Here is a 14519-nt window from a genome sequence, read left to right on the forward strand (position 1 = left end):
GGTTGTCTTAAAAAAAAAAAAGCTTCTGGTTTACAGGTATTAAAAGTGAAAAAAGACTTTGAATCCAGGGAACTCGAGAAGTCGGACTGAATACATTGAGCTTGTTTAAATATTTACATCCAAAATAAAAGTAAGGAACTTCTTTAAAAAGAAATTTTTAATTAGGATAAAAAGCTAAAGGACACAAAGGAAGAAACCATGAGAGTTGCCTTGTAAATATTTGCCAGAGACCTAATATCATGTCGTATTTTGCATTAGTTCCCACCCCCACTCCCCAACTCAACAAGCCATTCCCTTGTAGTCTAAACCTATTCAACAGCCAGGATCCTCCTTTAAAATCTCACTATCTCATTATCAGCACATCTGCTGGCCGGTACTACTCACACTGTTCTAGTTTCCCGTCCATTATTCAACTTAATAAAATTGATTAAAGCAATAGACAAGGTGAATGTTCATATTATCAAGTTGTTTGTAGTCTGGTAGTTTGGGCTAGTCATGAAAAAACGAAATTTAATAAATACCATATGACCCAGTTATCTCTCTACTGGGTATTTATCCAAAGAACTGGAAATAAACCATTCAAAGAGACTTATGCACTCCTATGTTCATTGCAGCATTATTCACAACAGCCAGATGTGGAACCAACCCAAGTGCCCATCGACTGATGAATGGATAAAGAAGGAGTGGTGTATAGAGACAATGGAATACTACTCGGCCATAAAAAAAAACCAAAATCGTCCCATTTGCAACAACATGGATGGACATCAAGGGTATTATGTTAAGCAAAATAAGCCAGACAGAAAAACACTGTACGATTTCACCCATATGTGGAAAATAAACAAACACATGGACAAAGAGAAAAGATTAGTGGTTATAAGAGGGGAAGGGGGTTGGGGGTGGGCATAAGGGGTAAAGGGGCACATATATATGGTGACTGACAAATAATAATGTACAACTGAAATTTCACAATGTGATAAACTATTATGACTTCAATAAAATTTGTTAAAAACCCAAAACCCTCAATTCTAGAGTGGTCATGACCCAATTAAAAAAAACAAAAAGGAAATTTATAACAAGAGAAATGCACTGGAGTTCAAAGCTTGAGAAGCCTCTATTAGAGACATCAGTAAAGGCCCAATGAGAGTGGGCTTGGCAGTAGGAAATGCTGAGGTCTGAATTAAAGCTCTATCTGTTAGTGCTGAGTGACTTTGGACATCTTACTGAACCTCTCTGAACCTCACTTATAATTATCTATCTTGGATGATTATTGTCAGGTTTAACATGAAAGATCATAGGAAAAATTTTTTATACAATGTGAGATATGTTTATAAGCATTTAGGAAAAGGCAGCAATTATAGAGTAAAATAGTGAAGTTGCTACAAATAATCTTGTTGGAACTAGATTGCCATGGTCTGAATACCAGATTCTCCATTTACTAGCTATGAAAACTTAGGCAAATCACTTAGCCAATCTGTGCCTCATTTCCTCATCTATTATGGGAATTATAATACTCTTGATCTCAGAATTGTGGAGAGGACAAAATTAATTCTTGTAAAAATCTTCATTAAAAAAATTCATGTAAATCTCTACAGCATAAGTACCTGAGAAATGTTAACCAGTTTGATTATCATCATCACCTTTGTCATTATTATGATTTCAGGAGGTAGTATTTCAGACAAGCCTTAACAGGTTGGTAGTATCAAAACAAAAGTATTAAGAAGAAATTCCCAGCTACGGGGACAGCAAGAGTAAGAGCAGGGAAAAACAGAGCAACAAAAGCTTGTCCAAGGGTCAGAAAATACACTTTGACCAGAGAATAATGAAGCATGTTAGAAAGCTAAAAATGATAGATGAAGCCTTGATTGTAGAAAAGCTTGATGCAAGATTGAGGCTTCTCTAAATACTTCACTACCCAACCAGGGGTCTTTCGAGTTTTCAGAACAGAGGAGTCATGTGATCATCGTTGCAGTCTATTAACATAGCAGCATTGGTTTTGCATAAGTTAGAAGGAGACAACAGAGGCAGGAAGTTTAGTTAAGGGGCTCTGCACTGTTTCCGCAAGAAGTCAGGAAAGCCTGAACCTGAGCATTCCAAATAAGAGTCGAAAAGAGAGGACCGGCTCCTGAGAACATACAGGACTTTGCAACTGTTTGGAGAAGGCCATGGAAAGCAAGCCAGAGACGCAGATCAGGTGCAGCTTGGTTATGACTGACAGGTAATTGGGAGTTGAGACCCACAGATCATTCTTTAGCAAGGGAAAAGCTGTCAAAGGCTGCTTTGTGAAAAAGACCACATCCAACAAGCAAAGGTGGGGAGCGGCAGGAATAAAGCCGCTGCATCAATCTATGCTCATCATTTTCCTAGAGGAGGTGCTGACCCCTTAGGGCTGAGTTTGGAGCTCCTCCTCTCTGACCTCAGAGCATCCAGTGTAAACTATATTAGAGGTCTTATGAGGGAGTAATGGAATTATCTGTCTATCATACACACTGGTCTGATGGCAAAAACCGGTAGTGCCTATATCCTCAATAGTATTTGAAGAATGAATGAATGAACAAGTTAGCTGCCCTTAGAACCTCAGTCCTCCAAGTCACCTTTGCATCATAAGGCTCTTTCCAGCCTCACAGACTAGCGTCTCACGCACTAGTTTCTATGACTCATCCTGCCTCGAGTAGAAACCAAACTACTTTGTTCTTTGTCAATCTACTTTACCAGCATTCAAGTAGCCTAATGGGATGCATAAATGGTTTTCAAAATATGTTTCTAAAAGTCTTTGAGGTTCCATGAAATATGCTCTCCCACCCTACCCCATCCCACAGTCCAGGGACCATCCAGAGTCATACAAGCTGGGAGGGTTAGCGGGGAGAGAACAGCAGCCATACTTAAATTGGTTGTATAAATGGGACATCACTGTAAGACTGCGATTTTAGAAAAGGATTCTGAGATTTTTTTTTAAGTTTAAAATACTTTATCCACCCTTTCAATTATAAGTTTCACATAAAGTAAATCCTTGGGGCCAGCCCTGTGACGCAGCCGTTAAGTATGCACGTTCCACTTCGGCAGGCCAGGGTTCGCCAGTTCGGATCCCGGTGCCGACATGGCACAGCATGGCAAGCCATGCTGTGGTAGGAGTCCCATATATAAAGTAGAGGAAGATGGGCACAGATGTTAGCTCAGGGCCAGTCTTCCTCAGCAAAAAGAGGAGGATTGGCAGCAGTTAGCTCACGGCTAATCTTCCTCAAAAAACAAAAAAAAGCAAATCCTTTAGTTTATCTTTAAATTATTGTCCAAATATCTTAAATTGCAAAATAAGAGCCCAATCCCTTCCATCATTCTCCTTCTCGCTGTATATATACCAAAATGGAGAGAAGCAAGACAGTGGGCCTGTTCCCCTTCTCTGAGTGTGGTTTATTTTCTGTTTTCCAGCCGTGGTCCTTCTGAAGAGTTATCTTCCAAGAAGCCAAGTAATACATTAACACAGGATGTTCCAGTGCAAGTCTTCCTCACAAACAAAAAGAAAGAAAGAAACTGAGAAGACTTCTCAGCTTCACGCTAAGACTGTTTTAGTTGGCTTGGGATGGGAGCCAATCAATCACTGGTGTGCAGGAGCTGGCTCCTGAGAGCCAGTTTGAGCTCATCTCTCCCAACTCTGCAATCAATGATGCCACGTTGGTAGCCCGACACTGACCACGCTGGGAGTATTTACCCCACAGAAATCTTCAAATGCTACAAATCGGGGCTTTTTTCCTTGCAGATATCCAGCGTATCAGCACACTGTTAAAATTTTGTTTTCGAGTTCCCTACAAGAAATTAATGCACAGCTAGCGTTGAGAACCACTGCAAAGAAAGAACATACTCAATGAATTAATTTTTTAGGAGTCTGATATGTCTGCAATTACGTGTTAGCAGCCTTACTACCTGGTACCATTAACATGCAATATTTTATACACTCAATGTGCTGCAAAAAGTCTATATATAAGCTGTATTTTTAATTGGCTCAAATTTTCAATGTTAAAGAGAGCTTACTAATTTTTTAATTAAAAGTCTAATCATAGATTTTGGAATCGAAGAATTTGAGTGCTAAAGGGAATTTAAGAAGTAATCTAGTCCAACTCTTTCAGAATGAAAAGAAAAACCCACTAAGTTATAGAAAGTGAGACTTATATCCATTAAACTATGTAAAACAGTGCCAGGATCGTAAGGCCTGTCTGCTACCTCACCAACTGAATTTCTATATGGTGGGTTTGTTTAAAAAACGAAGAGCCAGCCTGATGGCATAGTGGTTAAGTTCATGCGCTCTGCTTCAGGGCCCAGGGTTTGCCGGTTTGGATCCCAGGTGCAGATGTATACCCCGCCTATGAAGCCATGCTGTGGCAGGCGTCCTACACATAAAATAGAGGAAGATGGGCACAGATGTTAGTTCAGGGCTGATCTCCCTCAGCAAAAAGAGGAGGATTGGCAGCGGATGTCAGCTCAGGGCTAATCTTCCTCATAAAAAAAAAAAAGAAGAAGAGAGAAAAAGAAACAGTTCCACTATGACCTTTTAGTTCTTGTCCCGAAGAACCTAAGTAGTAATAAGGTCCCTGACCCTAGAAAAACTCGAACTTTCAAATAAAAGTGTCAACACACAGCCTAAGGGAAATAATTAAATAGCATACCTATTTGCATACCTCATGTTTGAGTACAGCAAATACTTGTATTGAAATCATCTCTCATGGAAAGAACGCTTCCCTTCTCACAGGATGTTGAACAATTAGCACAGATTAGAGCACTGCTCTCACAGTTCCCTACGCACGTAACCTTGTGCACTGATGAAAAAATAATACACTACTGGTTGGTCACTTAACCATAATAAAGAGGAGATATAAACACATACCCACGCGAGAAGCAACAGGTTTCTTTTCACTGTTCCACAGTATCCTAACATGCCCACTATGATAAGGAAACAGCAAACGGCGATCATGACCGGATGAACCACAGGAAAGTAAGTCAGGATGACAGCCTCCTCCACCCTGAAAGAAGAACGACAGTGTCATATTATAAACAAAATACAGTCGAGATGCACCCAAGACATAGGAAGACACAATCGTGATTTGAGTTAACGATCCTTTAAATCATCATGCCTCAAAACTGATGACTGTATTCCTATTCTCAAAAGCACCAATGGGCTTGCTTGTTTTATTTTGTTTAGTTTTTTATACAAGTGGTAGCATTCCTACCTCAACTCATTTAAAATATATTTTAAGAGAGGAGTCCTCAATAAGAAGTCGATCTACAATTAGCTCCGAAGCCTTAGCCTGAGGAAACCCCACGGGACCCTTCGCTATCTTCCAGCTGAGAAGAATCTCCCTCTTCTCGGATCCGGGACTCCAAGTGCAGCTCTTTCTTTCTCCCTCACTACTGACCCTTCCCCAAAATGTGAAAGACTGCTATGTAATGGGAAATTGGTCTGTATTAAAAGAAAGAGGAAGGGAGAGAGATGATTTTCGTTAGAAAACTATGAAAAAATCGTTAACTAGAACTATAATAGTAAGGATAATAATAATTATATCAAAAATTACCATTGCTAAGCTCCATTGCGTTAAGGATTTTACAAAAACGTATCTCAGTTAATCCTTACGACATTTCAGAGTGATACACATATATTACAATCCCCATTGAGAGATGAAGAAACTCAGGGTGGGAGAAGTTAAGTAATTTGCCCCTTGCGATGTCAGTGGTTCAACTTTTGAAATTTGAGAAGAAAATGGCGTTGCTGGGTTTGGTTTTCACTAACTCAGGAATACAAAGGTAAGAAGGTTGGCAGTGATTTTCTTAGAGAAAAGTAGCTATGCTGTCCTTTCTATGTAAATATGACATAACTGACATACTGTCAGGAGGACAGGCGACTGGTATTACCATACCCAGAAATGTTCTCTAAGACCAGTGGCACACCTTAATGAGAATGCTAGAAAATGCAAGTGTCTGCAACAGAGGCTGCCATGGGCAGGAAACACTTTCCAAATGATCACGGAAGAGCACCACCGTCTAATCAGCTGAGAGCAATGGTAACAGAAACTAGCATCTGAGGAAACCCGGTGAAAGAAATCAATCATTAACTGTAACGCCTACCTTGTTTCTGCAGTTAAAGTCAGAACATTATTTAGGTAGTCCCTCATCCAAGCAGAAACTGCCAACACACTGATGGACATTAACTGGGAGAAAAACAAATACAAATTGGTTACCAAGGATTTACGCAACATTCTCTGTAGGATTAACAATAAAAAAGTATGGATTTTCATTACATAATCATGACGCTTTCTCCTAAGTACCATTTACCTCCTGTTGCAATTTACTATTACTATAAATATCTGCCATTCCGTTGTGTAATCATGTCATAGCCACTAAATAAAACGTCACCTGATAGGATACGGATAGCTAAACTATTAAATAGCTAATCCCAGGTTCAGGACAGGAATTGGACAAGATGAGGAGGCAACAGAACAACTAAATTATCAAACATATAAGATGAGCCCAAAACATGCTGTCATACTTAAAAGCAAGGAAGCTATCAAGTACTACTGACGTTGTCAACAAAAGTCAGAGGAGCCAACTTGAAAAGTCTTCCATTGGCTAATGAATGTTAGTTAGACAATTTAAGCATCAAAATAATAGTAATAATAATAATGCAATGGTTTGAAACATATTAAATATGCTAAAATCTATGAACTTATAATAATACCTAAACAAAACTCACTGGTCACCTTTGTAGGATGTTGGATAGTCAACTCACTCTTCAGAAAACTGATAAGAATCCACTATTCATTCTACCTTTCCTATACAAACCAAAGAGAGAACCAAAGACTTAATGAAAGTTTTTACAGAAGAAGTGCCGCTAATGTGTGCAGAAAGTATGATAGAATATGACTATTTAAGAACCCTTTCTGAAATAATAGACCTCTAGGCAAAGATCCCCAGTGGCTGCCAAAATTAGCAGGTCAGTGGTGCTCAGTCCTGTCTGTAGACCAGAATCACCTAGGACTCAAAAAATTACTCAGGCCAGGTCCACCCTGGATCAATTCTCGGGAGCAGGGCCTGGGCATCAGAAATGTGTGAAGGTTCCTCAGATGTTCTAATGAGTAGTTGGGGCTGAGAACTACCGCATTACATGGATGGCTGATGGGGACTTTAGAACGGAGAAGACCAGGCTGATGGAAAATACCAGACCTCGCTGATCAATTTCAGTATCACAAAAAGAGAAAATCAGATACAATGTGTCCCCCAGTGTGACACAATCGGAAGTGCACAGAGATACCCTTGAAGTATTTTCACAAAAAGTCAAATCTGAATCTAATCAAGCCTCCAGCTCTATCAGTTTATAGGAAATATAGAAAATAGATTTAAACTTGTTAAATGCCCCCAAAGGGACGCAATCAGCAAAATCGAGAATATGAGAAAGTTTACAGGACAAATGATCTCGTTTCTTCAACTAAAAAGACTGGCAAGTGGGGAAAAAAAGAAGGAAGGAGAAACTGTTACAAATTTTTAAAGATTTAAGAGATTACCCAATGCAAAATGTGTACCTGATTTGGATCCTGATTCAAAAAAATCAGTCACAAAGGGACAATTTATGAGATAACTGGGGATCTTTTAACATAACTGGATATTTGAAAATATTAAGAAATTATTGTTTATTATTTTAGATATGACAGTGATATCACGGTTAATTTTTAAAGGATCCTTATCGTTTAGAGATATATGCTGAAGTAATCATGAATAAAATATAAGGTGACTGGGATTTGGCTTAATCAATAGTCATGATACGTGCGGTTAGGTGGGAAGTGGAGCCTACACTGATAATTGTTGAAACTGGGTAATGGGTAACTGGGGATTAATTATACTGTGCTTCCTACTTTCGTATATGTTTTAAATTTTCCATAATTCAAAACCATTTTTAAAAAAAGAAACTAGGGGCCAGCCCTGTGGCATAGTGGTTAAGTTCCTGCACTCCACTTCGATGGCCCGGGGTTCACAGGTTCGGATCCTGGGCACAGACCTAGCACCATTCATCAAGCCATGCTATGGTGGCATCCCAGATATAATAGAGGAAGATTGGCAACAGATATTAACTCAGGGCCAATCTTCCTCAAAGAAAGAAAGAGAGAAAGAGAGGAAGAAAGAGAGAGAGAAAGGGAGGGAGGAAGGAAGGAAGGAAGAAAGAAAGTAACTAGAACATGTTCAAAAAGAGTCTATCAGGGAAGCTTTTCTAAAAGCTGAAAGTTAACCTAAGTTCTGACAGTTTTTCTTATTTTGATGGAACTCTTTCTCAAATGTGCCTTATACTTATCTTCTTAAGCACAACATAGTGAAATTCAACTAACTTGATTTTTAGTAATTTCTGTCATCTTAATGAACATCAGTTCTCATTGCGTCTTACAGATTTAGCTGTAAACGTTGATATAATGAATAAAGGTAGGAATGAATCTGTTCTGACTCAAGCAATGGCCATGAAACATGCTTTCTGGATAACAGCTCCACAGTAAGCCGATCACCTAGAGCTCTACGACCGCTTGTAACATGAAGTATGGCTGCCTGCTTGGAAAACAAGCCAATTCACTTGTCCACCATTAGATTGCAAATATATGCTTAACACCTACTATCTGCCTTGTACTGTCTGTATGAGACTCAGAGACTCAACAATGAATAAAAGAAGCAAAATCCCAGCCTTGGTGGAGCTTCTTGAGGGACACAGGGAATAAATACATAAAGCAGATAATTACAGACTATAAAAAAGTACCATCAAGCACGGAAAAGTGAAGTAACCTCTTCAAAGTCTCACAGATCCTAAGTGGCAGAGCTGGGATTCAAACCCAGGCCCTCGGGCTTTGGAGAGCAAGGTTTAGTCACTAACTGCCTTCCACGTTTAGAAACAAGCATGATAAGTTCCAGAGATGGTGAGGAGTCTAGCCTGCATAGCGTTCAGCGTTCCTTTAAAAAAAAGGAGGCAGTGCCAGGTGGTCTGTAGCAGTCAGGCTCAGTCTGAATATCTGAACCATATTCTTTGGTGAATGGGGGTTCAGGGGTCAATGGCCTAAGTCAGGTTAAGAACCCTGGGACAACAGTTCAGAGAAGAATTCGGCCAGTTATTATCCTCATTTCTGCTGGGAATGAAGAACAGATTGTAAATCTAATAAAAGTTACCCAGTGGGTCGGCCACAGTGTATTAGCCATGCTTCGAGCTTCTGTAAACTTGAGGCTTTAACATCTTTTCTACAGGCATATGCTGGAAACACCTTGGTCTAGAGAAACTAATAATATGCCTGAGTCACCCTGCCTTGGCTTCCTGCCTTCCTGGTTGTCCGCCTTCCACCCACCCTGAAGAGGAGTCCTTCTCCCTGGGACGGGACACACTTCTGATTTTCAAATACAAACCAACCAATCCAAAGCCCACACCCTCAACCAACTTCTTTATGGAGCTCTCTTATTCCAGGCCACTCTATATTGGCCCTAATCAACCCAAGGTTCAGGTGCCAGACAACTAGGGACAGCCCCTGTACTCCAGAGCCTGCTGAAAGTACTCAAACTAGCCAATCCTACACTTAGTGACCCTGGCTTGCCCATTCCTTCTCAAGGAAACCACAATGAAAACACTTGCCCAGTCCCCATCTCTCTCTCGGCCTTGTAACCAGTGATTCCTCTCTTGCCCGCCCCCTGTGATGAGCATAACACACTATCTTCTCAATGGCAGTCGTCTCTCATTCTTTTGACCTAAATAATGACACCTAGATAATAATAGAAGCTATTAAAACACAGGGCTAGCAGAAGACCATGGACTACTTGATTAAATCTGAGGCTATATATTCTCTACTTGGCTATACGTGTCTTTAAATACCTTGTAAGTTTCATGAGGGACAGGAAAGTCCATTAACGTGCTATTTTATTTAATTACCTCATTATTTTGCAGCTATCAATAATTCTCTTCTCTCTTTATCACTCTTCAAAGTAATAGCTGATCTTGGTTTCTCCACCCTCTAATTTCTTACAGGCTGTTTAGCCAATTTTCAATATCATAGCTCTGAGAGGTATCAATATTATCAGATCCTTCATTTTGTATATTGTACTGTGTATTGACCAGCTGCTCTCTGCCAGGTGCTATGGTATGTGCTGGAGATACACTGATGGGCAGTAACAGACACCATCTCTCTTTTATGGTAAAATTAACTAAGTGGACACACGCTAATCAACTCATCAGAGATTCAAATGTATAACTGCAAACTGTAATAAGTATTGAAAAGAAATAATACAAATTGTTATGAGAACTCTTTTTGGGGCACCTGACCTATTCCACGGGGCCAAAGGGACTTCTATAAGAGAGCTGAGAACTGAAGGGTAATTATCAAATTAATTAGGGAGAGGGAAGTTGAAAAGAACATTCCAGTGAGAAAGAACAGCAAAGGTCCCAGGGTGGAAGGCAGCATGATATGTTCAAGGGAAATTGGCTGGTGGTGAGAATGGAAAGTCAGGCAGGGGACAGATCACACAGAGTCTTCAAGGTCATTTTAAGGCTTAGGGTCTTGACCATGATGATAACGGGAAGCCATTGGATTAAGAAGCCTTGTTTTGAATTCCAGCTCTGCTCCTTTTTGGCTATATGACTTTGGGCACGTCATTTAATCTTTCCTAAGCCTCAGTTGCCTCACATATAAAATGTTATAATAGTAAGTCCTACTTTGTAGAGGCTTTACATGACAAAAATACGCAGTAAGAGTCTTATTTATGTTACCTATATCATCTCTAGTCACTTCTGACCTCAGGGCTTCCTTTTCATCTTTCTCAGTCAGTTCAACAGACTAGACAACTCCTAAATCATCTCAGAAATGGAATCTTCAGACATCAAAGGTCTACCAAATGGATGAGGGAGGAAGCTCTGTGATGTGGCTACCTATTGGACTTCCACGGCCATTCTCAATTTGAACCTCTCTAAAACTGAATTCATCTCCACTCCTCTGGAAGCCTGTGTGTCCCTTGCAGTTTTTCCTATCTTGGTAAATGGAATAATCAAGGCTTCAATCACATAAACTGGCAACTTGGCAGGCAGCCTGAGCCTCTCCCTCTTCCTCTGTCCTACATCTAATTACTTTCAAGTCCTACAGATTGTTCCTGCAACACATCTGGTGAATTCCTCCCCCTTTCCTGCCACTTCGGGCTGGTTCAGGCCCTCACTCTCTTGCCAGGCAATTATAGCCACCTTATCACAGAACTCTCCAGCTCACAGACTCCACCTCAAAGTCACCCTTCACTTAGCTTGATAAATCACAGATCAAGTTCTTCTGCTTAGAAAGCTCTAATAGCTGCCCCTTATGGCTCCTCCCCAGCTCTCACTTCCATTTCCCCTGACTCTCTCCTAGAGAATAGAGTTTAAACTCTTTAGTAGGACACACCAGGCCCTCTTCAGTCACCCATTAACTTGTCTCTTCAACCTGCTTCCTGCCAGCTCCTTCACATACACATTCTGTACTCAGACGACAAAAATCCGCTTGGACTTCTCCAAAATGCACCATGAGATCTCCCGAAGCCTTTGTCTTTACCCATGCCGTTCCCTCTCCCTAGAATGCTATCCTGCTCCAGCCTTTCTATCCTCATGAACAGAGCAACCTTATCCTTAAAGACCAGCTCAAATACCAGCCAGAGTGTAAAGATTTTCTCCCAACTCCCTCCTCACCCACAGCCAATGCTCTTATGCAGACCTCACAGAGCAGCCGTCTACTGTTTCCTATTTGACCCCCCCATCTCACTCCACTGGAGGGTACAGACACTATTTAGAACCCCACCACACAGCAGAGTACCAGGCCCAGTAATGAGGCCTAGTATTTATTAGATGAATGAATGAGGAAATAATTAAACTAAAGGGAGATGATTTCAACTTGCTAGATAAGCTAACCATCAGAGATCTTTACCAAAAATTAGGTGATGCTTTAACTAAGCTTTCTATACTGGAAGTTTTCCACTAGAGAGATGCTTACTGAATCACAAAATCTAAGATTTATATATCGGGTCAGAAGCTGGCTTAAGTGTTCTAAAAAGTCCTTTAAACTACACATTTTGCTCCACTTGGCCCTACTGGTTTACTGGTTTTTTCACAGGAGTTACCCAAGCATCATAGCTGTCCACAGAACGTTAGTCAAAATAAAGAATATCAGTACAAAGCTTTCTCTTACAGTAAACAAGCAACTCTGGGAATAAACATCTTTTTAGTATGACATGAATTCCAGCTGCATTAAATGTGTGAGAACAGTTGCATTCTCAAAGTGCCATTTTACTCACTGAGATTGAGAAAATAATAACAGAATCAACAAATATGCTGCATGCTATAGCAAGAAACTAAGCTAAAATGAGGCAAGGTCACCTCAATAACTGAACCTGATGTCAGTAAATCTAGAAGCACAAATGCAAGCCAATTCAAGACTCCTTACTAATAATGGTATTTTCTGCTAACTTTCCAAATTAAAATAAAATAATTCTTCAACTGTCAGTCATGACGATTAAATCATTAGCAACATTGTAGTTATCATATGTAACTAGGAGTATAGCTCCTTACATTTTCTCCAATATTGTAAAATATTATTTGTACTTCAAGGAAATATTTAGAAAATAACACAAGTATTACTTTATAGAAATATATTTAACGTACAACTTAGCAGGACAGTTGTCAGATTCTGTCTTGCAAAACACTTAGAAAATGCAAGCTCTCCACAAATATTTATAAATATGAAATTTACAGTGCTGGAGATATATTCTGGTTTTGCTTGCGTCCAATTAAGTAAAAATAAGTATTAAATCAAGTTGCTTTCTAAATCAGAATTTTATGAGTAGGCACATTCCCTAAATTTATTATGAAATGCATACCTATAGTATCCATCAAAGAGCAAGGTCACAGTCAAAAGCAGACTTTTAAATCCTTCAACTCTCTGCCATACACGCCATACATGATATACAGTCTCATAGAAGGTGACAGTGACACAAGCATTCCTGTTCAAGGCTGACAGATGTCTAAAACCACACACCTGAACTTTCCTTTGTATGTCAAATCTGTTAGTAAAGAGCAGAATGCAGAGATCACAATGTTAGTTACAGTTCTGTCTGTACAGACAACCAGGACAAGTAATTCAAACTCTCAGAACCTCTGTTTTCTCATCTTAGAAATGGAGAAATTTGGGGCTGGCCTGGTGGTGCAGCAGTTAAGTTCACACATCTACTTCGGCAGCCCAGGGTTCACCGGTTCGGATCCCGGGTACGGACACGGCACCGCTTGTCAAGCCACGCTTTGGCAGGCATCTCACATATAAAGTAGAGGAAGATGGGCACAGATGTTAGCTCAGGGCCAGTCTTCCTCAGCAAAAAGAGGAGGATTGGCAGCAGATATTAGCTCAGGGCTAATCTTCCTCAAAAACAAAAGAAAAAAATTGGAGAAATTGGACTAGGTGCTTTTAAAATTCCCTTTATTCTTAAAAAACAAAAAAGGATTCAAATTGTGATTATTTATTGAAAGTAAAGGTAAATCAATTCTTGATTGTTTGGAGGCTGGCAGCCCAGGGTCAGTACTTCTCAGTAACATGTGTATTTCATGTTCCCATGCCTGCTCCCCTCTGCCTTTTGGTCAGTTCATGCCTCACCAGCTTCCCTTCTACCAAGGGACGAGCAGCAGAAAAGAGAGCAGACAGCTAACACTATTCACGAATGCTGTGAAAGAACAGGCAACGTAAGAGATGGCTGAAATGAGTTCCGGAGATGACTCATGGGCATCATTTACGCATGAACATCTATTAATTAGAGCTGAATAAATCAATAGCACCCTGGAGCTGTTCTGACTAATGGTTTTTATAGATCATCACGCTGCCCTGTAGACAGGGAGACCATACATCCTGCTCTGACCGGAGAATCTGCTTTGAGCCTGCGTTGTTGTGGTATAATTATTAGTAGACATCCTCTGCACTTCACTCCCACAAGTGTCCTGATTTCCATGACAAATTATCTGGTCACCTTGTAAGCACTGCAGGTAAAAGGAGGGTAAAATGGGTCCCTCGACAGAGCAGTTTCTGTGCAGTCCGGCAGCAAACTCCAATTCCACTTCCCCAGCGCCCCAGCTTGCGACTGCTCTGAGTGGGGAAGTATGAGTGAGGAATCTGCTGCTCCAGTCTGCAGCAGGGTTGTGCTCCAAAGAACTCTCCATGCCTTTCTCCTCAAAAAGCATTCTTTACGAAGCATGCAGTGGCCCCTTTGCACAGCTGACCCACACTATATTAAAAAAGTGAATCAGCTTTGCCCAGAGACTAAAGTTTACTTTAAAAAAGCACTAACATTCAGGGGCTGGCCTGGTGGCACAGTGGTTAAGTTTGCACACTCTGCTTCAGCAGCCTGAAGTTCTCGGGTTCAGATCCTGGGCACAGACCTACACACTGCTCATCAAGCCATGCTGTGACAGCATCCCACATACAAAAAAGAGGAAGATTGGCACAGATGTAGCTCAGGGACAATCTTCCTCA

General features: G+C 40.5%; 1 protein-coding gene across 6 annotated transcripts in view; it reads right to left on the minus strand.

Annotated features, from left to right (window-relative positions):
• Positions 1-14519, minus strand: part of TSPAN12 (tetraspanin 12) — a 111870-nt gene that overhangs the window by 45618 nt on the left and 51733 nt on the right. For 5 of the 6 annotated variants that reach the window (XM_070616399.1, XM_070616397.1, XM_070616398.1 and 2 more), the window contains 2 exons: positions 6109-6191; positions 4874-5009 (listed from right to left, as the gene is read on the minus strand). In XM_070616399.1, coding sequence (XP_070472500.1) covers positions 4874-5009; positions 6109-6191 — 219 coding nt within the window. Of the gene's footprint in view, positions 1-4873; positions 5010-6108; positions 6192-12882; positions 13066-14519 lie in introns of those variants that run through there. The other variant, XM_070616401.1, reaches the window with a different exon arrangement.

This window comes from Equus przewalskii, chromosome 4, assembly GCF_037783145.1.
Source record: "Equus przewalskii isolate Varuska chromosome 4, EquPr2, whole genome shotgun sequence".
Classification (NCBI taxonomy): domain Eukaryota; kingdom Metazoa; phylum Chordata; class Mammalia; order Perissodactyla; family Equidae; genus Equus; species Equus przewalskii.